This window comes from Felis catus, chromosome A2 (assembly GCF_018350175.1).
Source record: "Felis catus isolate Fca126 chromosome A2, F.catus_Fca126_mat1.0, whole genome shotgun sequence".
Lineage (NCBI taxonomy): Eukaryota > Metazoa > Chordata > Mammalia > Carnivora > Felidae > Felis > Felis catus.
This window is the reverse complement of record NC_058369.1, coordinates 163,458,408-163,486,157: the sequence shown is the minus strand read 5'-3', so window position 1 is coordinate 163,486,157 and position 27,750 is coordinate 163,458,408. Positions and strand designations below refer to the sequence as shown.

The 27,750-nt window shown below is 55.9% G+C and overlaps 2 protein-coding genes across 8 annotated transcripts in view; one reads left to right on the top strand and one right to left on the bottom strand.

The window, feature by feature from the left end:
• Positions 1 to 25,734, top strand: part of WDR86 (WD repeat domain 86) — a 33,401-nt gene extending 7,667 nt beyond the window's left edge. Inside the window, exons 2-7 of one of the 7 annotated variants that reach the window (XR_006594698.1) lie at positions 1,525 to 1,666; positions 4,527 to 4,941; positions 8,202 to 8,337; positions 11,669 to 11,772; positions 17,722 to 19,768; positions 22,456 to 24,733. Coding sequence is in view for 6 of the 7 variants with exons in the window: in XM_045053034.1 (XP_044908969.1) it covers positions 1,525 to 1,666; positions 4,527 to 4,941; positions 8,202 to 8,337; positions 11,669 to 11,772; positions 17,722 to 18,477 (1,553 nt within the window). In the remaining variant the exon portion in view is untranslated. Of the gene's footprint in view, positions 1 to 1,524; positions 1,667 to 4,526; positions 4,942 to 8,201; positions 8,338 to 10,562; positions 10,909 to 11,668; positions 11,773 to 12,000; positions 12,315 to 17,721; positions 24,734 to 25,561 lie in introns of those variants that run through there. The other 6 variants (XM_023250750.2, XM_045053034.1, XM_023250748.2 and 3 more) reach the window with 6 other exon arrangements.
• The window catches only part of NUB1 (negative regulator of ubiquitin like proteins 1), a 28,272-nt gene continuing 15,566 nt past the window's right edge, over positions 15,045 to 27,750 (bottom strand). Inside the window, 8 exon segments of the mRNA XM_023250744.2 lie at positions 15,045 to 15,759; positions 15,981 to 16,158; positions 16,837 to 16,932; positions 18,444 to 18,590; positions 22,872 to 23,024; positions 23,836 to 23,916; positions 23,918 to 23,944; positions 24,546 to 24,732. Coding sequence (XP_023106512.2) covers positions 15,581 to 15,759; positions 15,981 to 16,158; positions 16,837 to 16,932; positions 18,444 to 18,590; positions 22,872 to 23,024; positions 23,836 to 23,916; positions 23,918 to 23,944; positions 24,546 to 24,732 — 1,048 coding nt within the window. The 3' untranslated portion in view covers positions 15,045 to 15,580.

Sequence of the window (27,750 nt, the reverse complement as noted above, 5' to 3'; positions counted from 1 at the left end):
GTGAGCAGTTGGATGGGCAGGTGCCCTTGGCCAAGACCCCAGGCTCTGTGTGGCCCTCCCTCTGCCCTAGACCTCCACCCTCACTGTATCCGTGCGGGATCCACCGTTTCTGCCAAGCACCTAAATTCTGGCCTCGGGGTCCCTTCTTGCGTTGGTGTGTGACATCTTCTGTTGCGGGACACTCTCCTCTCTCCTCCCCACATAGGCACTGTGACACCCAGGCTTCTGCTCTGTTGACCCCGTCATGCCCTGTCCAGCATGTGTCCTGTCGCTGTCTGTCCTTCGGGGCCAGTACTCTCTTCGAGGGCAGAGAAAATGCCTTAGTCGTTTCTGCTTCTGTATTAGTTCCCTGCGGCTGCTCTGACCACTGGTCACACTGGGCGCCTTAAGACACAAGTTTATTCCGGTCCGGTTCTGGAGGCCAGAGATCCAAAATCGGTGTCGCTGGGCAAAGCCGAGGTGTTGGCAGGGCCACTGTCCCTCTGAACCCTGCAGGGGAGAGCTGGTCGCCTCTGCCAGTTTCCGGCGGCCGCTGGGTGCTCCTTGGCTTGGGTGGCATCAGCCGTGTTCAGGGCACCTCCGGTCACTGCTGTTTCCACAGCGGCTTCTCTGTGGGTTCCTCACATCTCCCTCTGCCCCTTCTTACAGGGACACTTGTGGTGGTATTTCTGGCCACCCTGAGAATCTAGGATACTGTCCTCATCTCAGAATCCTTCATTACATCTGAAAATGTGTGTCCCCCGCCCCCCCCCCCCCCAAGCAAGGTAACGTTTCGTTTCCAAGAATCAGGGCCTGATACCTTTGGGGCCAGTGTCTCTTCCCAAACATAAGAACAGCCACCATCCAGCATGCACTGCGTCTGCACAGCCGCCCTGGGAGGCGGGCACTGTTACTCTCCCCAGGGCCCATCAGGAGATGGGGGTGCGGAGGGGTGAGACCGGGCCTGCACCAGGAGCTAAGCCAGGCGTTAGGTGTGCCCTGGGTCTCCTTGCCTCCTGCCTCTGGGACAGCGGGTTGTTCAGTGACTAAGTGGATTCAAACCCCTGCGAAGTTTGAAGACTGAAAGGAACCAGTGAGGAAGGGGGAGGGAAGAAGAGGAGGGAGGAGGAAGATGGAGAGAGAGACGAAGAGGAAGGAACAGAAGGATGGGGGTAGGGGCGCCTGGGTGGCTCAGTGGGTGGCGACTCTTGATCTCAGGTCATGATCTCACGGTTTGTGGGTTTTAGCCTTGCCTCAGGCTCCGTGCTGACAGGGTGAAGCCCGCTTGATACCCTCTCCTTCTCTCTCTGCCGCTTCCCTGCACTCCCTCTCTCTCAAAATAAATAAACGTTTTTTAAAAAAGATCGGGGGCAGGGAGAGTGCCCCCTGAATTTCTCCTGGTGCCCCATCGCTCCCAAGACTCCCAGACTGGATTCGTCGATTGTCCCTGCAAAGGGCCAGTCGCTCCGGACTCGCCTGAGACACTCCCTGCCCCCGCGAGAGTTGCCACGGCCTGGAACACTCACGTGTCTGCCTCATCCACAGGCCACGAGAGCTACGTGACCTTCTGCCACCTGGAGGACGAGGCTGCCTTCACGTGCAGCGCTGACTGTACCATCCGGAAGTGGGACGTGCGGACCGGGCAGTGCCTGCAGGTGTTCCGGGGACACACGTCCATCGTGAACAGGTCAGCGTGGCCGGGGACCCCCTGCCCCGGAGGAGCTGAGCGCCGGGGAGGCCTGCCCGTGGACGTGCGCGGAGGTCGTCGGGAGCGCGTGGCCACGGAGGCTCAGGACGGATGTCCCCCGGCTGCATGTGGGGGTCCGGGAGGAGGTCGGGGAAGGGATGCCCGACTTGGGGGCCCCACTGCTAGGCACGGGGAAAGGCATTGGAGGCCACGGCCCCTCCTGATGTGAACAAATTCCAGACAAAGTGGCTTAACAGCCACCTGATGGTGGACCGGGGGCTTTGCTTTGGAGCAAAACGGGTTTGGTTCTGAAGATAGAGCCCAGAGTGGTTTTAAACCTCTCTTTTCTGTGTTGTGGTTGAAATATGTCACCCCCTCCTTCTCAAGGAGGTTGGAAGTTTTCCTTCTTGAATTTGGGTCTGAGCTGAGCCGTGAAAATTCCTTTGCTGATCAGATCAACTTGACACTATTTATGCAACTTGTGGTGGCTGTCTTAAACTCCGGAGGGAGGGCCCGGTATAACCAGGAGGGACGGGCACCTGCGCGCAGGCCCTCGAGGCCTCTCTGATGGGGGTGGGGGCTTCCTGGGGGGTGTGCTGAGTCAGTCAGGGAAGGGGGTCAGGGGCTGGGCCAGGGCAGGTGGAGAGGGAGGGCTGTTCTCAGTCACAGGGGACACTGCTTGTGTGATTCACAGGCTGGGTCAGCGTGAGAAACTGGCCCAGTGGTTTAGGGCTCGGTGGGAGGGAATGGGGGGCCAGACCGACCATTAACTGACTGGGGTACCAGCTGCCTGCGATGCTGCCTGCGGTCAGAACCTTATTACCCGGCAGGAACCAGGTAACATCTCTCAGTAGAAAGACCGGGGGTTGTGTTGGCTCAGGATGCTTCTGAGTGGAGACGAAGGCCTGGAGGGAGCCCTCCTGCCTTCCAGCATCTGCATTGCTTTTTAAATTTATTTTAATTTTTTTTAAATGTTTATTTATTGTTGAGAGAGTGAGAGCACAAGCAGGGGAGGGGCAGACACACACACACACACACACACACACACACACACACACAGAATCCAAAGCAGGCTCCGAGCTGTCGGCACAAAGCCCAACGCGGGGCTCGAACCCATGAACTGGGAGATCATGACTTGAGCTGAAGTCGGACACTCAACCGACTGAGCCACCCGGGCGCCCCCAGCATCCGGGCTTCTATTCTCCTGCCTCTTTAGCTAGAGCAAGTGAGGTCCGGACACTGAGGATCAGGGCCCAGATGACACAGGTGGCCAAGGGGGTCATACCTCCTGCTGGCCATTTCCCGAAGCTCTTCTTTGAGGAAGAAGTTAGTGATGGGGCGCCTGGGTGGCTCAGTCAGTTGAGCGTCCGACCTCAGCTCAGGTCATGATCTCACACTCGGTGAGTTCGAGCCCCGTGTCGGGCTCTGTGCCGACAGCTCAGAGCCTGGAGCCTGCTTCGGATTCTGTGTCTCCCTCTCTCTCTGCCCCTCCCTTGCTCATGCTCTCTCTCTGTCTCAAAAATAAATAAAACATTAAAAAAAAAAAAGTTAGTGACTAAGGAAAAGCACGGGTGTGCGGGATTCTCCCACTGGGGTGGGGGCTGAGCGGACAGGACAGGCCACATCTCAGGTGACCAGCTTGCTCTCAGGTTGTTGCCGGAAACTATCAGTTGCTCCTCAAAAGCAAACCCGGACAATGAAGGCTAGAATTCTAGTCTGCCAGGCTTAGGCTGAGCACACACACACCACTTTTGAGAGGTTGCTGTTCCCAACTGATAGTTCTGGGGGCGCCTGGGTGGCTCAGGTGGTTAAGCGTCTGACTCTTGGTTTCAGCTCAGGTCATGATCTCAAGGTTCGAGGGTCTGAGCCCCGAGACAAGGTCTGTGCTGACAGCACGGAGCCTGCTCGGGATTCTCTCTCTCTCTCTTTCTCCCTCTCCTCTGCCTCTCCCCCGATCATTCTGTCTTTCTCTCTCTCTCAAAATAAAGAAATAGACTTAAAAAAAACAAACAAAACCTGATAGTTCTGGGTGGATACTAAGTCTTAGTGTATTGCATCACGAAGTAAGTGCTCACGACTGTGCAGTATCCCTGGGGCCACCACGTGGAATTCACTTCTTCCCATGTTTTCAGAGCCGGGCCGGGTGTGTGCGTTTGGCGGGGGTGGGGGTGGGGCACCGGCCAGGCCTTGGGGTCCCTGCCTTCTCCTGCCGGCCCGACAGGGCAGGACTTAGGCCCCCAGGGCATCACCTCTGATGCCACGTGGTGTCAACTCGTCACTTTCTGTTAGAGATACTCGTGTCATGAAAACCATACCTACTGGGTGTCAGGGAAGAAGGGAGTCGGACACAGAGCGCGTGTCACGGTGCGCTCGGCCTCCCTAATGACCCGTGGGCCGTGAGGGCCGCCCAGCGGAGAGCGGCGTGGGCCGCGTGTGGGCGGGACGTCTGCTCTCCTCGAGGTCTGGCCCTCCCCCTACCTGCGCCAGGCTCGCCGGCAGAGGGAGCACCGGGCGCCTCTGAGGGTGAGGCGCGGGGTCCTGACCGCTCTGCCCCCACACTGGCCACACACGCCGGTTCCAGGTGCTCCCTCAGCCGCTCCCCTGGGCGGGTGTGTGGATAGAGCCCGGGACGTTACGCGGAGCGCGTGAAGACAGACGTGTATGTTCCGAGGGCTTCTTAGCATTCACCAAAACGAGACGGCGCGTGGTGGCCACGTCCCGCTCGGGGGGCCCCTCTGCTCCTCCCACACGAAGTTCCCTGGGCTCCCTGGACACGCGGGACAGCAGACAAAGGGCCCCTGGGACGGGCCGTGGGGCTGCCCTGCACGGTGTGACCCCTGCCCTTCCCTCTTCCTTCCAGGATCCTGGTGGCCGACAACCAGCTGTTCAGCGGCTCCTACGACCGGACAGCTCGAGCCTGGAGTGTGGACAAGGGGCAGGTGTCCCAGGAGTTCCGGGGCCACCGCAACTGCGTGCTGACCCTCGCCTACTCCGCCCCCTGGGACCTGCCCGGGGCCCCCTGCGCCGAAGAGGCCGGGGGGCTGCTGGTGACGGGCAGCACGGACGGCACGGCCAGGGTGTGGCAGGTGGCCGGCGGCGGCTGCTGGCAGACGCTGCGGGGCCACACGGGCGCCGTGCTCTGCCTTGTGCTGGACACGCCCAGTCACACGGCCTTCACCGGCAGCACCGACGCCACCATCCGCGCCTGGGACATCCTGAGCGGGGAACAGCTGCGGGTGTTCAGGGAGCACCAGGGCCCCGTCATCTGTCTGGAGGTGAGATCCGCCCGGCCCTTGCCTGTCCGCCAGGGAGGCATCCTCCCAGCTGCCACGGACCGGGGCCGGGGGGGGGGGGGGGGGGGCTCAGACAACGGAGATGGAGGGTCTCACGGTTCTGGAGGCTGGAAGGCCAAGGCCAAGGTGCCAGCTTGTAGCCAGACGTCTTCTCCCTGCGTCCTCACACGGTCTCCCCTCCGCATCCAGAATTCCTCTGCTGACAAGGACGCCGGTCCGACCGGACTAGCGCCCACCCTAGTGAATTCAAGTTCACTTAGCCACCTCCTTCGAGACCCTGTCTCCAAATACAGTCACGTTCACAGATCCGGGGGTTAAGGCTGTGCTCCACACGCGAATTCTGGTCTCCTCACACGTTAGGTGAGGACTAGGTCTACCGACCCACGAGCCCCCAGTCCACGATTCCTAAATGCAAACGTCCCAAAACCTGAAGCCTTCTTAAAGATTTAGGCTCGGCAGCAAAACTTTGTTGGTGGCAAAGCCTGGACAGAGAGGAGGCTCGTCGCAATTCGCTTTTGCCCGCTTCCTGGGAATATGCACCCTGTTGCCGTAGAGACAGGAGCGTGCTGCTAAAATCCAAAAGCTCCTGAAACACGGCCGGCCCCAAGATTTTGGCTCGGGGCCTCTGAGCGTGAAGTGGTGCCCACCCCCGGGGGTTGAGAGGATCCGATGGATTCGCCGTAGGCACAGCACGGTGGCCCGTGCACGGCTTGTTCTACTTGTTTCTGCTGCTGTTAAGCATCTAACAGACGTGCTTACGTTTTCTCATGGGCACGTGCGAGGACAGAGGCTCAGACAGGGTCAGCAGCTTGCCGCACGCCTCACAGCTGGTAAGGGGCAGAGGAGGATTGGTACCCGGGGCTGAACACGTCACCTGTCCTCGTGACCAGCAGCTTAGAAAGGTGCGACGGGGCCTGAACTGTGGGGGAGCCTTTTCTGGCAGTTCTGCCCAGGAGGCGGACTGTCTGGAGCCCAGCTGTGCCCCGCAGCCTGGCCCGGTGGCTCCTCTAACCCCCGTGCTGGTGCACTTGCTGCTGTGAGCTGAGGGGGGAGAGGCGTGCACCCCAGGGCCTCCACGGCAGAGTCCCAGGCTCGCAAGCCTCATCCTGCCGCCTGTTTGGGTGGATCGGTGGCAGAGGCGTGGCCCGTGAGCCCCACCCCCTGGGAGCTGTCTTGGCTGAGGGAGGTCTTGCAGGACCTGTGTCCTTTGTGATAGGCCCTCGTCAGGGTCTGTCTGCTTCCCCAGCTGCCTCGGGCCTCCTCTGGCCTCCCCAAACTGCCCCGCTGTTCCCTGTGGGCGTCCCCCCGGGAAAGCAGCCCAAGGGAACGGCGAGGCCTCACGCCGCCAAGGACGACAGGGTTGGAGCGTTTCCTTGGCCTCGGATTTGTGCTCTGAAATTGTGCTGCTTGGTCGCTTTTAAGCACAGCATGGCAGGCCCCGCGTTGTTGGGACACGCTACGTGGGGAGCAGGAGATAGCTCCCCTCCGCCCCGGCAGCCGCGGGGTCTCAGCGCCTCCTCTGCGTGGGCTGAGCGGCACGCAGCCGCGGATGCTGGGGACAGCGACAGATGCTGGGGAACGGTCAGAAAACACGGGGCAGGGAGCAGGCACAGTGCGGGGGGCGGCGTGAGGAGGCATCCGGGGGGCGGCTTGCCCACAAAGAAAGAGGACAGCACAGGGGTGCTGGAACATGGGCAGGAGCTGAGCCCCTGCAGGGTGCTGCAGATAGCCAGAAGACTGGGTGACGTCCTGAGCCCTGCTGGAGCCCCTTGGGCATGCGGGTGTCACACGTGTCCCTGTTCTTGGGGAGGGGACAATAAGAGAGGCCAGAAGTCAGGCTCTGTTGGCCGGGGCCGGTTGTAAACTATCAGGACTGTAGGGCAGGGCCGGGGAGAGGGGCCCTGTCTGTGTCCCGCCTTGTGTCCTCCGGAAACCAGCAGCCTCCGCCTCCAGGAGGCCGAGTGTATTCCTCGAGGTCCCACCACCTGTGCCGCAGTGAGTGGCCCAAAGCCAGGTCTGACCTGTGCCGTGGCTGTGGGTGGAACTAGAACCTGGGCTAGCGAGAGTCCTGTCCTCTGGGATTTAAACTGGGAGATGACGTGGGGAAACCGGATCAGCGGTGGGAACCGGAGTGGAAAGCGGCCCAGAGTGTGGCCGGGATCGGACTCTCAAGCTAGGAGGGCCTGGGGCGGGTGGAGGAGGCCGGTGGCCAGCCTGTACGTGCTCCAGGCCAGCTGCCTGCTGCCCCCTCCCCCCCCCCCAGGAAGGGCCTCATCTTTCCTACGCCCCCAGGGGTCTCTGGGTCCCGGCACCATCAGGAAGAGCTCTCTCCAGGGCTTCTCGCCTGCCCTCCTCGCCCAACTTTCGCTTCTCTGCATCACTGCTACCCAGAGGTGCTGCGTGGGGTTTTGTCTAGAGGAATCTGCAGGGTTCTTTTAATAGTCTTTCTCTGCAGTGCCTTAGGCCAGTACACTACCTTGGCAGGGGGTGCTCCTGGGAGGGGGCCTCCTCAAGCCCCTTCCCTTCTCTCCCAGGCCCTTTCCTTACCTCCCGCCACACCAAGCAGGGCTGGGAATGCCACTCTAGCGAGCCAGGGAGGGCGGGAAGTGGGGGAGCCTGTCTCCAGGGCCTCCTCCCTCCCCACCAGGGCAGCCCCAGGCGCAGGAGGTCAGGACCCAGGGACGGCCCCCGGGTGGCAAAGATCTACCTTGGACATAACTGCGGCCAGTCAGGGTACCTCTAGACCTTTCTCTTTCCTGTATGCACCTCTGCGTGCAAAGGTGCAGAGTGAGAGCCCCGCCCCAGGAGCCCTTTCCTCAGCCGGAAACCCCTGGGGCCGCCTGGCCGTGGCCGCGGGTGGATTCGCGTTAACCTTCCCAGGCACTGCCTCTTCTTCAGTAGGGAGCTGCTGAAGCCGTAATGACAGCACCGCGAACCTTTCGTGGTCCTTGCTCTTAGGGTGCCGAGCGCTGTACAGGCCCGCTCTGCACCCCCCGAGGGAGGCGCGGGCAGAGTCAGTGACTTGGCCCAGGGCAAAGCGACAGGATTCTTGGGCGCCGGAGTGGGCCGCTGGGTGGGTCCCGCAGGCCGGGCCGTTTCCTGCCCATCCGGTTTCCAGGGAGACCCGGACACGCCCCTCCCCTGTTAGCCAGAGAGATTTGGAGGGGGCCGCCGAGTCGCCTGCTGCCGCCAGCAGGACCGGAAGTCTGGTGCTGACCCGCCCTTCTCCCCCCTCCCCCCAGCTCGTGAACCGGCACGTGTACTCGGGGAGCGCGGACAGGACGGTCAAGTGCTGGCTGGCAGACACGGGGGAGCGCGTGCGCACGTTTGCAGCCCACGGACACAGCGTGAGCGCCCTCAAATACCACGCGGGCACCTGTAAGTGACCCTTGTCCCCGGCGGTCCCCACGCCACCCCAACCTGCCTGTGCCCTCCACTCCTCACCCTACCAAGTCCTCCCTCACTCGGGGCCTCTCTGCCTCTCTACTTCTTACTCGACTGTTCCCTTCGTGAGCCTCAGCGGCCAGTCGGGAGGACCAACAGCCCACCCCCCTCCACGTACATGTGCCTGCGGCGTTATTTCCAAAGAAGGTCCAAAGGAGGGTGTGGGGATTCCTCCCCACTTGCACCCCACAAGAACGTGCAGCAGCCTGAATGGTCAGAAGTCCCAGGGTTAAGAGCACTGTCTCACGGACACATTCTAATTCTCTAAATGAGACAGAGACTACTTACTCCAGCCAGACCTGAGGGCCGCGTGCCTTTGGCTTCACCTGGCATTAGGTTTGACTACAGACAAGAGCCCAGATAACAGTGCTTTAAATGAAACAGTGGTTTATTTTTCTCAGGTAGAATTTCAGAGGCTGGCAGTCTAGACAGGAATGGATGGTTGCACCAAGTCAGTCAGGCACCCAGTCTCCTTTGATCACTTTGCACATCACCCTTAGCACATATCTTCTATCCTTTAGGGGACCTCATGGTTTAACATAGCTGCTGGAGCTCCAGCCATCATGTCATGTTTTAGACAGGAAGAAGAGGGAAGGGCAAAAGGATGCATCTCTTAGCTGAGTAGATCTTTTTTTTTTTTTTAAAGCTTATTTATTTTGAAAGAGAGACAGAGAGAGTGCGCACGAGCAGGGGAGGGGCAGAGAGAGAGAGGAAGAGAGAATCCCAAGCAGACTCCACACTGTCAGTGCGGGCCCAACATGGGGCTCAAACCCACAAACCGTGATATATCATGACCTGAGCCAAACATCAAGAGTCAGATGCTTAACCGACTGAGCCACCCAGGTGCTCCAGCTGAGGAGGTCCCTTTAAAGATCTTTCTTAGGGGCACCCGGGTGGCTCAGTCGGTTAAGCAGCCGACTTCAGCTCAAGTCATGATATTGGAGTTCATGAGTTCAAGCCCCGCATCCGGCTCTGTGCTGACAGAGCCTGGAGCCTGCTTCAGATTCTGTGTCCCCCTCTCTCTCTGGCCCTCCCCTGCTCATACTCTATCACTCTCTCAAAACAAAACAAAAAAAGATCTTTCTTGGAAGCCCTGCCCAAAGGCTCTGTGCATACACCTCTTTGACCACAGCCTGCAAGGACTAAATAATAAAATCTCTTATCTGGGATATTGCTTCCAGGATGAATCAGGGCTAGTTTGGAAAGAAAGACAGACAGACTGGCTTATCGGGTAGGCAACAAGCTGTCTGGCCCAGAGGTCTCAAACTGACACACCTGAGCTTTGCTGGCTCTGTCCCGCGGGCTTGGCACATGTTCACCCCCAGACATGCCCAGAAAACAGACACTGTTCGAAGAAGCAATCGCCCTCCCTGCCCAACCTCATCACATCACACCTGCATGGGAGTGGGGCTCCCAGGTTCCTGAACGTATCTGTTTCCCCAAACAATCCCCAACGTTATGTGTTGCCATCAGCACCCCCTTCCCCCCTCTTTTTACACACACACACAAAGACACACACACACACACACACAGGGAGCAGAGGGGTGGGAAGAGACACAGCAGAAAATTCCAGTTGATTTCACAGCACAGGTGTTTGATGAAGACAGAATGTGGTTCTCTGAAAATAGAGCCTGAGATGCCCTCAGGATTTAGGTGTCTGACACGGAAAAATTATTTTTTCCTTTTTCCTGTGTCCAAGCCTGTAAGTGTGATTATGGCTCTGCTCCCAAGTCAGAACCTCTAATGTAAAAAGATGAAAGCTGTCCAGAGCGCCTCACCTTGGCAGCAGCTGGGACGGCCCCTACCTGCTGCCCGCTATTAAGGAAACTGGTCCGTGGTCTTTGCCAACAGGGTGCAGGCTGATCAGACTTAATTCCTGACCCTCTTCTCGCCCACAGGGTGCCCAGCAGCCACACTGGGTTGGGGGAGGGGAAGCAGAAAGGAACAGAAGAGACCCAGGAAGGAACCCGCTCTCCCCCCAGAGCCACATTCACCAGTGGCTTTAGCAGCAAGGCTGGGAATAGGCAGGTGAAGCAGTTAGTGGGGTAAGGAATAGATCCCCGAGGCTAGGGAGGCCCCATGGCTCGCTAGGCTGCTGGGTGGGGGTAGCAGGTGCTGTGGGTAACTTCTGCTGCTGCAGCTGAGGTCCTCTGTGCTAGGGTGTTTTCCTGTAAGGAGCAGGTCGGAGGAGGGCTGGTTCCTGATACCCACAAGAGAGGCCCTCAACCAATGACTGATGGGAACTGTGGATTAGTCGTCCAGCATCCTTGTCCCCCCCCCCCCCCCCACCGCCAGGGGACAACTCTGAGACATGCTCTGCACCCTCTCCCAAGGGGCCCCAGCAGTCACCTGCTCACTAATACACCTGTATGGGCCTCCTTCCTTCTTGTTTCTCTCCCCACCTCGTGGAATGCGCTCCCAAAGTGTTTGCACCCAGATCCTAGTGTCAGGGCTCACTTCTGGGAGAACCCAGGCTAAGACAATAAATAAACGAGGGAGTTCTTATGGTCCGTGTCCTCAGTGTGGTCCCTGACCAGCAGCAGCAGCACCTGGAACTGGTTAGACATGTAGGTTCCCAGACCTTTTAACACAGACACTCAGGTGGGCCCAGCAGTCGGTCTTAGCCAGCCCTCCAGGTGATCACCGGAGTCTGGGAACTCTTGACCTAAGTTCTAATGTAGGAAAAGGCACAAGGAAGGCGGAATCCGGGGGCTTCCCCTGTGAGGGGTTGGGCGGGGGCACTCTAGCGAACCCCAGAGGCTCTGTTTGGAGGGCCAGGTTCATTACTGAGGAGGGGGAGGAACGAATTTCTGGTTGGTCCTTGCCCCAGTAGGCTGCTCAGATGGTGGGGGTGTATGACTGCCCCCACCCCAAGGCAGGGAGGGGCCTTGTAGCAGGGAAGCCACGCCTCACCAAAGGCTTAAAAGGCTTCTACCAAATGGTCTGAGAGGGAACGTGGGTCGAGGTGGTTGGTTCTCAGGAGGAGTAGGAGCACCTGAGAGGGCAGCGCCGGCGCAGCCGCAGTCGTGCGGAGCTGGCCGCGGCGCAAGGAGGGGGTGGTCACCCTGCATTGCCAGGCACGTGGTAGGATAATGAAGGTGCCGCCTCCTTCCTTTCAAGGGGCTTCTGCTAGTTCCTATTTGTGGACCCTCTGGCTTCCCCGTGAGGCGGGCAGATGGGCGTCACCGTTCCTGCCCCGCCCCTCCCTGCTCCCCGCCCCGCGGCGCCCGGAGGAGGTGGAGGCAGCGTGGCCCTGTGTTCGCAGTGTTCACGGGCAGCGGGGACGCCCGCGCGCGCGCCTTCGACGCCGAGTCTGGAGCGCTGCAGAGGGTGTTCCGCGGTCACGCCTTCGTCATCAACTGCATCCAGGTAGGCGCTCCCGCCCGGCTCCCGGGCTTTGAGCAAGGGCGAGCCCGGCGGCCTCGGCGGGGAGGGGGAGGCCGCCCCCGGCGCCCCGAGGCCCGGCACCCCCTCCCCCCGGCGGAGTCGGCCAGGTAGGTGGCGTTCGCGCCGGCGTCCGGAGCTGCGGGCCCCGCGGCGGGAGGGCTGGCCCGGCGCCCCCGCAGCGCCGCCCCACGCGCCGCCCCGCGCCCGCAGGTGCACGGCCAGGTGCTCTACACGGCCTCGCACGACGGCGCGCTGCGTCTCTGGGACGTGCGCGGCCTCCCGTGCGCGCCGCCGCCGCCGCGCCCCGCCGCCCCCGCGCGCGGCCGCTCCCGCCTCTTCAGCAACAAGGTGGGCTGCGCCGCAGCGCCCCTGCAGCCGGCCTGAGCGCCCGAGACCCACCCGCCGGCGGACCGACGGACCCCCGCCCGCGACCTGGGCAGTGGGCTCTGCCCGTCCTCCGTGTCCGTGGACTTTGGCAGCCCCGTCCCGTGGAGGGGGACCGTGCTCTCCCTCGGGGACGGAGTCTCCTCCGCCCCCCACCCAACCCGACCCTTCTCCCCCCCCCCCCTCCCCCCGCGCCCCTGGCCTAGTGGCCCCTGCCCTCAGGTCTGCGCCTCTGGCCCGCGGGACCCTCCCGACCCAGGGCCTGCGGCCCCGCAGAGGTCCCAGAAGTCAAGCCTTTCCTGGGAGGAAACGGGGATTTCTTCAAAAAGCCACCGAGCCGCAATTGTCATTAGTTTGGCAAACTGTCTGGAGGACACTCGCGAAGAACCGAAATACACACCTTTCAAAGCGCCCTGAAATATGTCTTTTGTTCCGCAAACTCTCGGCTTCCTCTCAGGAGGAGGGGTTCCCGGAACCAGGGGGCTCACGCACCCGGCCTGGGCCTGCCCCTCCTCCGGGGCGACGTGAGGGGCTGAGGCCTGATGGCCCCTACAGTGTCACTCGCGCGGGGAGAGGCCAGAGGGCGAGGACCCGGCTCTTCAGCCTGTCTAGGTGGCAGCGGGGACGCCTCACCCCTGCTTCGGAGCTCCCGCTCTGCGTGAAGGGAGGAGGGTTCCTTCCCTGCGGTCTGGCGTGGGGCTCGGCGCGTTCTGCCCACTGTGTCTGGGAGCCCTCGCTCCCTAGCCCTTCTCGGTGCCGCCGCTGCGGCTGCAGGGGCCTGCCGGCCATGGGAGCTTGCCAGGGAGCTGAGGTGCATTTCAGGGAGGACGGGGAGAGGGACCACCTCGAGTACCTGCGCCGGTATCTCTGCGTCGCTGGCAGAGAGACGCTCCCCGGTGGCACAGCCGATGCCGTGTTCCTGCGTCTACAGCTTTGGCTCCTGCGTCATCTCAGGTCCCCCGTCCCGTCCAACCACAACAGAGACTGGAACACACAAGCTGTGATATCCCCGGAGAAACAGCCGCTGGTGCAGACGGGAAAACAGGAGCTGCCGCATTTTTTGTTCTCCCGCCTGCCTCTCCGGGAAGAGAGCAGGAAACGGAAAACTGTCGTTTTGTATTTACGTAGCAGAATATGCTCAAGGAATTTGTTTCTACAACACACAAGCCTTTGCTAGAGACGTTGAGGATGTAAAGACCAGATAACCAGGTATCCGCTGCCTTTGATGAATAACGTTGAGTAGGGAAGGACAGAAGTACTTAGGGACATGGGCAGGAATAGGGTCAGGACCCGGATCACCAAAGCCAAGAGCGGGTGGCATTTCACTGGAGAAGGATGAGCGTCGGATGTGGTGAGGGCGGCACGTCTAGCGGACACACACCTGCACCCACTGCTGCCCGGAGTTCTCGAACCCCTAATGGCCCACGTATTCGGCCACTCAAATCTAGAACCCCTGCCCGCCTTTCAGGGCGCTCTGTGGCTGCACTCGGCAGTCCCTCCACCCTCACTCTCTGCCCCCAGTCCATCCTCTGGTGGGTCTAGAACGGCTGTAACCTCACGAATGTGGAGCTCTTGGCCTGTGCTGCCTCCTCATTGGCCCCAGGTCTGGAATGTTCTCCCTTCTCTGACTCTCCAGGGAGAGCCTCTGCCAAGGCCTCCCTCCTCTGTGACTCAGCCTCGCCATACTCCTTAAAGACTTGGGGGCAAATTTTCATCCCAAGTGTCCTTTGTGGCTTCTCTTGCCCTCCCGAGCGGGGAGTGGCACTCAGTCACTTTCTGTCTAGTTTCACACCACCAGCTGGAGGCAAAGCCAGGACCGGAGCCTGTCTCCCAAGTCCGGACGGGCCGCCCTCCTTACGTGGTATGTACCCAGGACGGTCCCTCACTCGAGAACTGGCTTCTGTGCGTCTCTTCACGAGAAAATGAAGCCACGTCCGAGCCCTGCTCGCGTGGCTCTGCTTCCCTAGCCCATTTATGACCGTTAAAAGAGCCCTTGGGAAGCTAGAAGCCATGCCTGGCCCAAGTCCAGGACAGTGATTGGCTAAAAGCTGCAATTCAGACCCAAAATCCGAGTGAGACGTGGTCTCAGGCGAGGCTGAGAGACCTCCTCATCTTAGTCGTTGGCCACTCGACCCTGACAGCCCAAACTCCCCTCCCCCCTGTGTCGTCGTCTTCCCCATCGTCAGCTTCTGCCCTGCTGTGGACGTCCCATCTTTTTAGAGGACATCGATGGCAGCAAGCACCTGGAGTCTAAAGGAAACTCCAGACCACCCAGACATTTTCAGCACGGAGGGCAGCTTAGGGAGTTTGAGCAACTTATTGCAAAGTTAGGCTGACGATTTTTGAATACCTTTTCCACCTTTTATTTCCAACCGTATCATCCATTTGAAAAGAAGGACAGAAAAGATTCCCACCCACCCAAACTGGACGGCTGTTGAAGCTCTGTGAAAATGATTAGTGAAACAGTTGAAGCACTTCCCCCAGCCCGTCGATGGCAGTGATGTGACCCATCTGCCCTCGATGGTCACAGGCGCTTCCAGAGACTTCCGGAAGGGCAGGAAGAGAAGCAGCTCAGGAACACATCTGGCACGGCTGCTGCCAGCTGTGTCCTAGTGCTGGGACGGGTTTTCATTTAACACACACGTACAGGGGAATGTGTGGTGCACCGAGAGTGGACACGTGAGCCATTAAGAGGCCAGCTACGTACCTTTGGAAACAGTCTTCTGTAACACAGATACACCAAAGAAACCCACAAACCTGGAGAAAATATATCTTAATAATCTCTGATAGGTATCTCAGCCGGCAGTGAGTTTAATATGACAGCGCAGCATCTGAAAGTGCTAATGAAAAATAAGGTGCTTTGGTCAGCATTTAAGGACTTTCCTGTTTAATAAAAGGATTTTATTTTTGTAGAGAAGAATTTTGCACGTCTATAAATTCTCAACTTCAACCTTGAATTACAAGTGCATATTTTACTAAACTAAGAGCACAGAACCCGAGCTTTCAGTCTGCCACAATGCGGTATGGCTACTGGAGGGGATGCCTCCTCCCTAGGTCCCCAGGGCACTTGGAACGGTTGAAGACTTTAAGGACGTTTTAGCGACGGGGCAGCGAGGCTGAAGCTGAAAGGCAGAGCTGCATGGTGGGAAGAAGGAGGAGAGCAGCAGTGAGCTGAGGAGGGCAGGAGAGCCGGGCAAAACGAAGAGGAAATAGATCTGGACGCTCCCCCCCACCCCCACCGACCTTCACGGCTGGCCCGTTCCCTGCCCGCCCCTCCTGTGCCCAAGAAGGAAGCAGCACTCTTGGAGCAAAATCAGATAAAAAGAAGGAAAAAAAAGACGACCTGCACTGGACTTTTCATCATGATAGAATTTATAAGCAGAAACTCAGTACTTATTTCTGCCCATTATTCCGTTTTTGTTGCTGACTTTATATTTTCTACATAGGATAAGTACTCTGCGATAATAATTTCTTCATCTTCCAGCGTTGAGTCAAGATAATCTTCTTCGTGTTCTGGAATATCTTCCAATATTTCATTGACAGCTTCTGTCTCCATATCTTCATCTGTTGAGGCACTAGAGGCACCTGCAACAGAGGGGTGTGGGAACAGCTGAGGTGAGGGGGAAGAGGAGAAAAAGGAGAAAATGCCACAGAAAGTTGGAAGGGACCCCCGGCGACTTCCACAAAGCCCGGCCGCGCCCTCCGGGCAGCCCACGGCGCAGACCAGGGCCTACGCCCCGCCCCTCCCCCGTCAGCTTCCGGTTAGCAGGCCTCTCTCAAGTCGGCATTGGAGACCTCAGACCTACCTGCGGAGTCGGAAGGGGACGTGGATGGTGTCGACGAACAGCCTTCCAGCGAGAGATGCACGTCAGGAGGAAGGCTTCCTCCGTTGTGGGCGAGGGTCTGAGCTGCCAGCTGGACGTTCCCCCTGAACACTCTCAAGGCAGCGTCGGCTGCTGCCGCGTCAAAGCCCATATACACCAGCTGGGGGAGGACACAGGGAGGGGGCAGCCGCCGCTGACGGGCCTCGGCTGCACACGGCCGACACCGTCCGACACCCCTAGCCAGCGCCCGCCCCCACCCCCGCCCCCGCCAGGACGGCCCTAGCGGGAACACGTGTTGAAACCCATGGCACGCATACAGCGCTGCCCTACTGTGCGCACCGCTCTTTAGCACCGGTGTGCACACGAGGCTGGAAGGGACCGAGGAAGACACAAGCCAAACGTGCCAGTGCCCGGCCATAGCAGGCTTGTGGGCCGGCAGGGAAGTGATAACCCTCGCCACTAGGACCCTTAGTCAAGCAGTCACAACATACTAGGTGTACTACCAGGGGAGGGAAGATGTGGACAGAGTCGCCAGAGTGACGTCTCTTTAGGTCACAGGCAGAGAACCGGGCTGAAAGAAGCGTGCCTGGTGTGTAAAGTACTGTGTGCACACACAAGGAGAAAAGCCTCAGAACTTCCAGTTGCTTTCTGACGTCCTGTTCTTGAAGGAAATGCCTTCTACTCCACTTCCACCCGCTGCAACTGCTGCGTGCCTGGCTGGCCTCCTGGGGTGGGCCTGAGTCACGCCTGGAGCCCCGTCCTGCCGCCAACCTCGTCACCCTAGGCAATCCCACGCAAGGCTGTGCAGGCGGAGGGACGCGGATCCATCCTGACTTACTTGGTCGATGTTTTCCTGGGAAGGACTTTCTTGATGGTTGTTGGTTTCAGGATCTGAATCATTCAACCACCACATCTGCGGATTGCTGAGAAGAATCTACAAACACACAGGGACATGCTTTACTCATCACGAACACCTGCTCACTTAGGCAAACCACCTATTCTGTGCTAGGCGACACGACCAGGGGACACACCAACACGCAAGTTCAGGACGCCGCGGGGGGACCAGGCAAAGGGTGCTGAGAAAGCAGAGAAAGGGGGCCCCGGACGCAGACGCGGGGCGGGGCGGGGATGCTGGTGTTCAAAAGCTTCCTGCCCCCGGTAACATCTGCAGGATGAGCAAGGTTAGCCAGACCAAAAGATCCCTTCTGAGGACCCAGGAAGGGACGAGAGCGCCCGGGTGGGAAGCTACCAAGGCAACCCCAGCTGCGTTAGGGCTCAGCCTCCGGGGCGACAGGCCACAAAAGGCTACACACGCCAGTGCTTCTCAGGCAGTGCAGGGCCAACCAATGTAATTTCTCTTTGGAAGGTGTCACGAGCTAGATCTCACATGTCGTCGAGACGAGCATAAGAGTTCTTTTGACCCCTGATTTTCATATCACACGGTGCTTACTCAACCCTAAAAAAACCCCATTGGGAATTCCGTAGTGGTGGCACGCGTCGATGCGTGACTTGGTGCAGTTCAAACCTGCCGTGGTGCCCCACCGGTCCTGCACACATTCAGAATTCCCCGCCTTTTATAGTTCTGCCACGCGAGAAGCCAAACTAGATATTCAAATTCGTTTATCAATCTATCTATATATATACTTATATATTTACGCATATATACGTCTTTGTACATATATTTATATATATTTACATATATATTTATTTATATAATATATAGGTAAACATTTACTTGTGGAAACCTCTGGGGAACGGACAGGAGGTCTTGAGAATGAAAGGCAAGGGCAGGGCAGGCTCCAGCAGGAACCCCTCGGCAGGGCGACAAGGTGACGCCCGCCCTCCCGGCCCCAGCCTCCGGCAAGCACAACCCCGGCAGCTCCCCGGGGCTCCCGCTCCCCTCAGGGTGCCCCACATCTGCCGGAGAGGCGCCCCCGGGGGCGTGACCCCCCACAACGCAGCTGCAGCCTCGCCCCCGACGTGCTGTGCTCGCACAGGGCGGCCGCGCTCCGCTGTGTTCTGTCTCCCCAACACTCTGCGCTCCCTGAGGTCAGCGTGTACTGACTGCATCAAGAAACAACACGATATTCAAATAAAACGTTTTAATGAAAAGAAAACTATACTGCAACTTTCATCACCGTCCCCTTCCTGCGTCCCTGCCAACCCCTGGTGCTGCAAACAAAAACCTCACGCAGAGTTCTGCCCCACGGACGCTGCCCAACAGTGGGCGGGCACCGAGGTGGGGTCTGTCCTTCTGGCCCCGTCACTGGGTCCGAGAATGAGAACGGACCCTGAGATCCATACCAGGACTGGGGACAAAGGCCCTGGGAGGGGGGCTCCATGTGCCGCGGGGGGACACCGGAGAGGAGGTCAGGGGAAGAAGGGGCCCCACGGCCACACCAGGGGCGCTCAGGGCAGGCCGAGAGGCCCCGGGGGACGCGCTACCTTCAGGGCTTCGTCCAGGTTCCCGCTGGCCTGATGCAGGGCCTGCTTGGCCGCGTGAGTAGAGTAGCCCATTCCTTTCAAAGAGTTTATGTTCTCCAGCCGGCGTCTTTTCTTCTCTTTTTCCTCTTTCCTTATTTGGGCCAATTCCTTTAGGAAAACAGCAAAGTCACCGAGTTGGGGACTGGGATTCCGTAGGGAGACCTCTCGGTATGCTCTGCAGGATTCTTGGGGTCGACGGGCCAAGCGAGTGACAAAAGGGGAGTGAACCGCTCCGCACGTCTCACCCAAGCAAGAGCATGAGAGCTGCGAGGGCAGGGGGCACGCGCTGCCCCTGGGGCAGGGCCCGTGGGGGTAGAGACCTCCCTCCGGGCCTGGAAGACAGTGCCTCTTAGTCACCGCCATCCCGACCAGAACAGGCCACTCGGAACCAGGGAACTCATCGCCACCAGGCCGGAGAAGCGGATGGACCCTCTCTGGGGGGCTGGGGGGCGGTGGTACTTCCTGGCCCCTCATTTATCCCCGGGGATCTTGTTAAAATGGTGGACTCTGAATGGGGGTTGGGGGCAGTGTCCCAGGTGACCGCAGAGCTGCAGACCCGACCCACCCCACTCCAGGCAGCAGGGACTCAGATGCCTCCTAGGGCCTATTAGCCTATTTAAAACCTCCAGAATGGTCAATGTTAGGTGACAAAGGTCATCTAGTCCCACAGTTCTTGACCCCGGGTCTCGTAAGTGCCTGCTGTTGCCCCGAGAGTCTGAGAAGGGCTGTGGAGAGTTCTAGCCTCTTCTCTCCCATCCCAGCCCCACAGAAGAGAGTTCAGGATTTTTGAAAACAAATGTAATTTTTAAAAAAACGGATTTTGCTGACAGAAAACAAAACAAGCTAAAACAACTCTGAAAAGCACTAGTTTAATCCAACCTCATCATTTTGCCAATGAGAAGACAGAAAATCTCTAAAGAAAGTTAAGTGGCCTGCGGACCAAGGTCACAGTTGACCGCAGAGCTGGGGTGAGGGCTTCTGCACAATTCTGGACATGGCCAGTTCTCACCCGACACAGAGAGAACAGCGGAGAAGATGGCTCTCTCTCCTCTGTTAGGTCTGTTCCTACCTCCGTGGCTCACCCCAAGCACCAAGTGCCCCCCATCTTCTTGCACACGGGGGGGCCGTGGCCTCATCTCTTAGGAAGAAAGGAGTCCTCACGGCGCAGCCAGAAATTCCCGCAGAGTCAGCAGGAGGACTCACAGAACCGAGTGACTCCCTCAAACACCCCCGGGGACGAAGGCGTCCTTAGACTAAATTCCTGTTTCAAAGCGGACAAGATGCTGGTAAGCATCTGCATCACCAGGGGCATCGTGGCGGGCCAGCCCCCTTCACCTGTGTTCATCTGGAGCGAGTCCCCCACCCCAGCACTGCCGCGGTGCCCCGCGCAGGCCGAGGCCCGGCCATCTCACCCCTGCTCCGAGTCCCACCCGATCAGGTGCCGGTGCCCCTTCCTCGCCCCCCGGCCCCCATGCCCCCAAGCTGCCCCCATCCTGCCGGCACCACAGCCACGCAGGCCAGCAGAGCGATTCCATGGCCCTCACGTTTCCACCTTTGTTCGCGCCTCCCCGCCGCCCAAGCTGCCTTCACCCTGCCCATCACCGCTTCCGATTTCGGCTTCTTCCACTCGTATTTCAAAGGGCTAAGAAGGGGCGCCTGGGTGGCTCAGTCGGTTGGGCCTTCGACTTCGGCTCAGGTCATGATCTCACGGTCCGTGAGTTCGAGCCCTGCGTCGGGCTCTGTGCTGACAGCTCGGAACCTGGAGCCTGCTTCTGCTTCTGTGTCTCCCTCTCTCTGACCCTCCCCCATTCATGCTCTGTCTCTGTCTCAAAAATAAATAAACATTAAAAAAAAAAGGGGGGGGGCTAAGAAACGTGCATGGCGTTGGAACCCAGAGCAAGACGCAGCCAGCCGGGAGACACGGGGCTCACGTCACACAGACCTGAGACTGAGTTGGAACCTCACGGAGTTCCGTTTAATTACAAATGTCTACACCAGCTCTTATTCGTGTCGGTACACAAGAGGATACACAATCTTTTCTGACGTTTCTCTTTATACTAGAAACCGGAGACACAAAGCAGACCAACCGGAGGACAGTGGGCACTGCTCCGTGTGCCGGGTACCCAGCCCAGCCTCCCATGCAGAGCGGGCTCGGGGGCGTCGGGGGAACGGGGACATCCGCCTCTCCCTGCTGCCCAGCCCTTCAGCACTGTGGCCACCTCGGTGTCTGCTGCTTTGGCCCAAAGGGGAACCAGCCTGTACTCGGGACGAGCCCGGGGAGGCCCCAGGAAGGGCTATGGGGGGGGGGGGTTTCTAGTGTCTTCCCTCCTCCGCCCCCACAGTGACTGCTTAGAAGGCAGCCAGTCAGCGAGCAGCTCGGGGTTGTTCAGATGATTCTGAAGCTCAGACCGAGCTCCTGGGGTGAGGAGAGGGCCCTGACTACAGACAGTGGACAGACCCGGAAGCCAAGCTCTCCGCCCCAGGGGGAAGCCACTGGCCCAACTAACCTGAGGGAGACTCATGCTGCCTCTGAGCAGCGAAGCAGGCCAGTAATTTCCTGCCCAGAGTTTAAACCAGTTTGGATTGGGGTTTTTATTGCTCTCAACCCAAAGCACCCTGAACACGTCCACCGGGTCCAAGAGTGAACCGGGTCAACCGCTCTGCATACACCATCTTGCCCTTGATTTTCTCCAAGGGCTTAGGACTTGGTTCAGTAAATGCACTACGGTAGGACTCCACTGTTCTTCAACATTTATTTTGGCTACTTACAAAGTCAGGAAGTGGTCATTTTTGCCCCCTCACAGTATCTCTTGGCTTTTCAGAACCTTTGGTAAAAACTCATCAGAATGCTGCTGTCAGATGGGCGTGGAAAGTGCATGAGAAAACCAGAGTCTTAGTTCAGGTTTTACCACTGATTTGACCCACAACCCCCGAAACGTCAACCGCTGAGCCCCATTTTCCTCATCTGTAAAACTGATAATTATCTGCCCCAGCGGCCTCAGGCGCTCACAGGCAGAACTGAATGACGTCATGACCCTGAGAATGTTTTTTATAAACTCTAAAGTATATACAAATGTAAGGAAAGATTATGAGAAATATTTTTCAGTGTCTCATTTTAAAATGCTGGCTTTCCAAATGCTAGTGAAATCTTACAATCAAAATTAACGTAACAGATGCAGTCTCAGCAATGCTTGCTTTTCTCCTAGTACTGAACTTGTTTATTTATTCATCTACTTTTAAGCCTTATCCCCAATGTGGGGCTTGAACTCACGACCCTGAGATCAAGAGCTGCATACCCTACCGACTGAGCCAGCCAGGCGCCCTAGTACTGAATAAGACTGTGTGAAATGCAAAAACACACAAAACTTAGCTTTTCCAAGTCTCTGCCTTCACCCACTCACTGACTTCTACAGCAAGACCCAACGGACCATGATCAGGAGGGCAGTCGGGCAGACTGGCAGACAGAAAGGTAGCTACCAGCTGGGGTCTTAAAAGGTGAAGCCAAAACAGCCCTTCAGACTGGCTGCTGTGTAACTGGCCCACGGATCCACTCCCGCTCCAGCACCAGGCAGGCCAGGGACCACACTGGGCTTTCCCGACCAAATACTCTTTTACTGAAAACTAGCATGTTAGATATGGCAACATGCCCTCCAGCTCCAAAATCTACTTAATTATTTTTGTTAATGTTTATTTTGAGAGAGAGAGACAGAGAGAGAGGGAGAAAGTGGACGATGGGCAGACAGCGGGGGAGGCAGAGAATCCCGAGCAGGCTCTGCACTGACAGATGTGGGGCTCGAACCCACAGACCGTGAGATCGTGAGCTGAGCCGAAGTCAAGAGTTGGATGCTTAACCCACTGAGCCATCCAGGTGCCCCCGAAAATCTACTTACTTATAATCGTTCCAAATGATTATAGTTTTGTCCCTTTGCCTTCATAATGTTAATTGCTCCTATGACTTGACTCACGTTTCCAGCTAAGAATGCCATCCCAAACTACAGCTACGGCTCCAAGGGAAAACAAAGCCCCCCTCTAAACTGGTTTCCGGAATCTACCATGGTAAGCAAAGAGAGAGAAAGAGAGCAAAGACCCGCACAGACAGGCTACCTGGACGACGCGCTTAGGAGCTACTGCCGCCGCAGCAGAAAATAAAACTGAGGAAAAACCACGCTGCCTGAAGATGAATTCAATTAAATGAGACAAGTTTCTCCTGTTTCTTCCCAGTCCGAAGTATAAAGAGCTCCTTGTTGTTAATAACTACCATGGAATAATCTTTTTCTCTTCCTTCCAATCCAAGAGCTATAGCGTTTTGGAAACAGGCTTACTATTGCCTCAAGTTTCACACCTACGCAAAGGCGGAGCCCCAGTGTCGCCGAGACCACGTTAAGGTACCTCTCTGCGGTTGGTAATGTGGGCAGCCGCGTGGTCCACGTTCCCGTCACATGCCCTCAGGCCAAGCCGGGCCTCCTGGGCAGTAAATCCCAACTGCAACAAATTGTGAACTTTTGACGGATCAATATATAGCTCTTTAAAGAGTTGACGTGCCTGCAGACAAGGAAAAAATACACGAATCATGAACTATAACAACATTAAAGCTGAACACAAGGCTAAAGCCTGAAAGAAATTAGCTTGTACCCTATGTGATTGAGGGCTGTGTCAGATTTTAGATAAAAACTCTTCAACTCTACCTGTCATCAACTAGCTCGAGTAGAATACAGATCTCTACAGATCCCTACAGATCCCACGCTGTGCATGTGATGTATCATAATGTAACAGAAGGCAACAGGCCTCTGGAGTATCATGGGAGGGGCCGGTATCCACTATCTCCCCCGTTTATGTAATCAAATCCCCTGAACTGGAGCTGTGCACATGGCATTTCTCACCCCCTCCTGCAGCTGGGTGTAGCCAGGGGGTTAAGTCCCGGCCAGGGGCACGTAGCAGGAGTGACAGCCCCAACTTCCGGCCCTTCCCGAGGCCGCCCTGGACTCTCTCTCTTGCCCCCTCTGCTGGCTGGAAGGGGACTGACAGGAGCATCCTTGGCTGCCGCACACAGGCTGGCGGAGCTGCGCTACTGACCCCGCCTGCTCACCTCTCCACTGCCAGATGGCAGGCAGGCATGGAAACTTCTAGCCAATTACAGCCACTGTCTTGTTGAGGTTTCCTTATCACAGCATCTCACCTACACCCTAACGGATACAAGTATGTTTGTGGTATGTACGAGGCGGAGAACACGGGAGATACATGCATGTCCTTTACAAGTCACAAACTGCTGAGTTTATGAAATACTTAACTTTGGGGGATGAAAAAAAAAAGGTAGTTGAAAACGGTTACCACTTTGGAGTATTCACTTTCTTACCTTGTTGAGATACTCACGAGCCTCTTCACCGTTTCCACTGTGATAATTTCGGATACCTTGAAGCAAGTAAAGTCTTAAAAAACAGCACCTTCTCTTTCCCACAGTTCCCCTAAAATTATTGGGGAAGAAAAAAGAATAAAATGGTCTTGTTTCTAATTACAGAGCTGTAATGTTCACCCTTGTAATCCCTTTCATCCCCACAGGGGCAAAACAGCGTAACGAAAACGTTTATTCCTCCTGGAGGGGAAGGAAGTACACAAAAACCCAAACCAGGGAGGTTTTATGCTGCCCTGAGATTTCCAAAGCAGAATTCTGCTGACCTGTGGAAATCACCTTAGAAAAATCCTATTCAAATCACAGTTCTCGAGCTGTGACTCACTCGTGGAACTGTTACCATTCCAAATGTGTATTTTTTTCCTGCATTTAAGTCTTCCACGAGACTCTACTGAACACAGTCACCAAGCTCTCTTGGTCGGGGTGACCATCAGCGGGGGTTTTGTGGCTGGAAAACTGTGTTCCTCTGGCTACACACTGAGCGGCCCAGCTTGTAGAACCACCCCACCGAAAAAGCGCATAAAACGAGCACCATGCATGCGACCATCAAATCGCCTTTTGGCGGCCATCTCCAACAGGAATATTTATTTAACGGGAATGCAGCTCAAGTTCTAGACATGGGCTCAATGATACATAAACAAAGTACAGTAACATACTTTTATGTGGACCAGCCTCTGATGGTTTTCTCCGTAACAATTTTTGAAGCATTTCTGAGCCAAGTTTAGTTTTTTTTCTGCGTCGTCAAGGCATTCCAGTTGTTCCAAGCGGAAGTAACACCACACTATGTCCAGCTGGAGCACCGCATAGTTATCTACCGTATCCAACAGCTCCCTGCAGCACTCACTTGGGGGGGGGGGGGGGGGGGGGGGGAACAGCACACAAAGGGAGCATTAACAACCTTTTCTGAATTTCTGCAAGTCTTTTCCAGGTTTCGCTGTATTTCCAAAGACCGGCTGCTCTAAAGCACAGACCCCTATGTTTGCGAAGGGAGCTGTATTTATAAGCTGAATCCTCCCAATGGGGAAAAAGCAGTTAGGGCTCAGGAATAACGGTCTAATACCATCTGCCCTGGGCATAAACACACGCACAGCCTTGCTGTGCCGGGAAAGACGTTCAGCAGGAAGTGGAAATTGGGGTCACCGTGTCAAAACCCCTCAGCAAACATGAGGAGACCATGGTTTAAAGCAAAGGTTTCCAACCCTGACTCCAAATCAGAATCACCTGGAAGTGAGGAATTTTTTCTTTTTTCTTTTTTTTTTTGGTTAATACTGATGTTGAGACTCCATCTACATCAAGTTGTAATAGAAACGTCTGGAGATAGGGCCTGGATGCTGTATGTCGAGTATCTCCCTGGGTGATTCTAACATACAGCCAAAGCTAAGAACCAGTGCTTTAAAGACACACCCCAAAAAAATCACTGCTTACTGGGAATGCCCCAACTGGTGAAAACAAGGTATTCATATGCAATCACAGGCAAGGTGGGAGGAAAAAGGATCCAGAAAATGCCAGGCTCTAAAAGCTTACGGATGTGGGGGCCCAGGTACAGGCTAAATGCTACCCTGTAGCTGTCGCAGCAGGGCTAACCCCAGGTCCAGAGAAAGGAAGAAAACAAGACAATGATATGTTGACAAAGATGGACATCAAGATTATTTATTTTAAATGTGATTTTTAGAAATTCATCATGCAAATCCAGACCTGAAATCTGAACCTCCTCGTCGACAAGGAAGGAAAATATTTGGAATCGTGTGTTACACCTAGACAAACTTGGGGGGCGCCTGGGTGGCTCCGTCGGTCAAGCATCCGACTTGGGATCTCACGGTTTGTGAGTTCAAGCCCCACATCAGAATGCTTCGGATTCTATGTCTCCCTCTCTCTTGCCCCTCCCGCTCACACTCTGTATCTCTCTCTCAAAAATAACATTAAACACGTTTTTTTAAAAGAGAAAGGTCTTGGCTGTTTGTTTTCACGGGTATTCTATCAAAAAAAATAAGATTGCTCTTGTATCAAACTGCAAAGTCCACATGCCCTCAAGCTTCCCACCTTGCCCATCAAAATCTGCCTGAAGAAAAAAAGAAAAACCCATGAAATGCGATGGCGGCATTTACGCTGTAAAGCAGGAGTCTCCTAAGTGGAACGTCAGGCCTCGGGGGTGCGCCCGGGACAGTCTACACGCGTATGCAAGAGAAATATGCCAAAGCAGGCTTCTCTCCTCTTTGTGAAGGTTTTGTAACATACACACCGTATCTTACACACGTGCACGCACAGCTGCATGGCTGGGCACGGGCACTTTTTTTTTTGTTTTTAATTTTTTTTTTTAACATTTATTATTGAGAAACAGACACAGAGCGTGAGCAGGGGAGGGGCAGAGAGAGGAGGAGACATAGAATCTGAAGCAGGCTCCACACTCTGAGCCGTCAGCACAGAGCCCGATGTGGGGCTTGAACTCGCGAACCCTGAGATCATGACCTGGGCCCAAGCTGGAGGCTCAACCAACTGAGCCACCCAGGTGCCCCCTCTGGGCAGGGGCACTTTCTCAGAATGCCTGCTCAGCCCGAGAACTTGCCTTTGAGGGAAGAGGAAGGATCTTTTATGTCCAAGGTGATCTTACTTTCTAGACTCCCTCTGTCTCTGTGACAGAAGATTATCCTGCCATCCCTAAGAAAGCAGGGGACATTTTGTCACAGTTTTCAGTATCTTGTATGTGTGCACAGGCTCATTCGTGTTTAATAAGCACGAAGGGCAAGGGCAGGAACTGCCTCATTTCAGGTAGGCATAGAAGCCTGTGTACAAGTTCAAGCCCGAACGCAGTACTGTGCAACATGAAAACAAACACCAGTCTCACAGCTGAGAAATACATTTCATTCTTTTAGTTTTAAAAACAACACTTTCTATTCATAGAGAGGCCTATAAGAGACCACAAAATCATTGCTTATATGTAGTAATTCTGAAACTCAGGCCTGTCATTGAACCTGATTGGATCCCTCAGAAAAAAACAAAATTTTCAAAGCCTTGTATCAAATTGTACCATAGAATATATTTTTATTAATACTGCTTCAGCTTGTGGTTTTAGCGGCTTTCACAATCAGCCGTCAAAAAGTTCTCATGTTAAAAAACATTAATTGAAATACCTAAATGAGCAACGTTTATTTAAATAAAGCCTACTGAGCCTACCTTTAGAAAAATTAAATCCCATTTGGGCTGAAGTCAGTTACTTAACAGAAACTTATTCTGTTTGCCTTATGAGTTCAAAATTTTTATGTAAAATAAAGATACTAGTTTCAAGAAACGTAAGCTAAGCCTACGTATCTCCGTTTTCTTTCAGGGAAGGTTGGCTAAGAAGTCTTTTTATCGCTGGCCTTAAGGAACCGGATTACAGTATGCCCTGGTGTAGTTTTTCCATAGTTCTTTTACTTAGGATTCATTATGGTCCTTTTACCTGGGGGTTTACGGGTTTTCATCAAACTGGGAAAATTTGGGGCCATTATTTTTTTTTTTTTTTTGGTCCCAGCTGCCTTTTTCAGGGCCTACAATTATCCACAAATAGGGTCATCTGAGGCTGCTTTATAACTTGTGGATGATGTGCCCCCCCCCCCCCCGGCTTTTTTTCTTTTTTTAGTCCTTTCAGCTTCCTGTTGGATCATTTCTGTTGCCTCACCTTTACATGTACCCATCTTTTCTTCTCTGGGGTCCGATGTACACTTAATCCCACCCGATGCTTTCCACCTCAGACGTGGGGTTTTTCATCTCTGCAATTCCAACGTGGATCTTCAGTGTGTCTTCCAGGGGTCTATTTAACATGCTCCGTCCGTCCTTTACCTTCCTGAACATACGGGACGCAGTTCTAGTAACCGTTTCAATGTC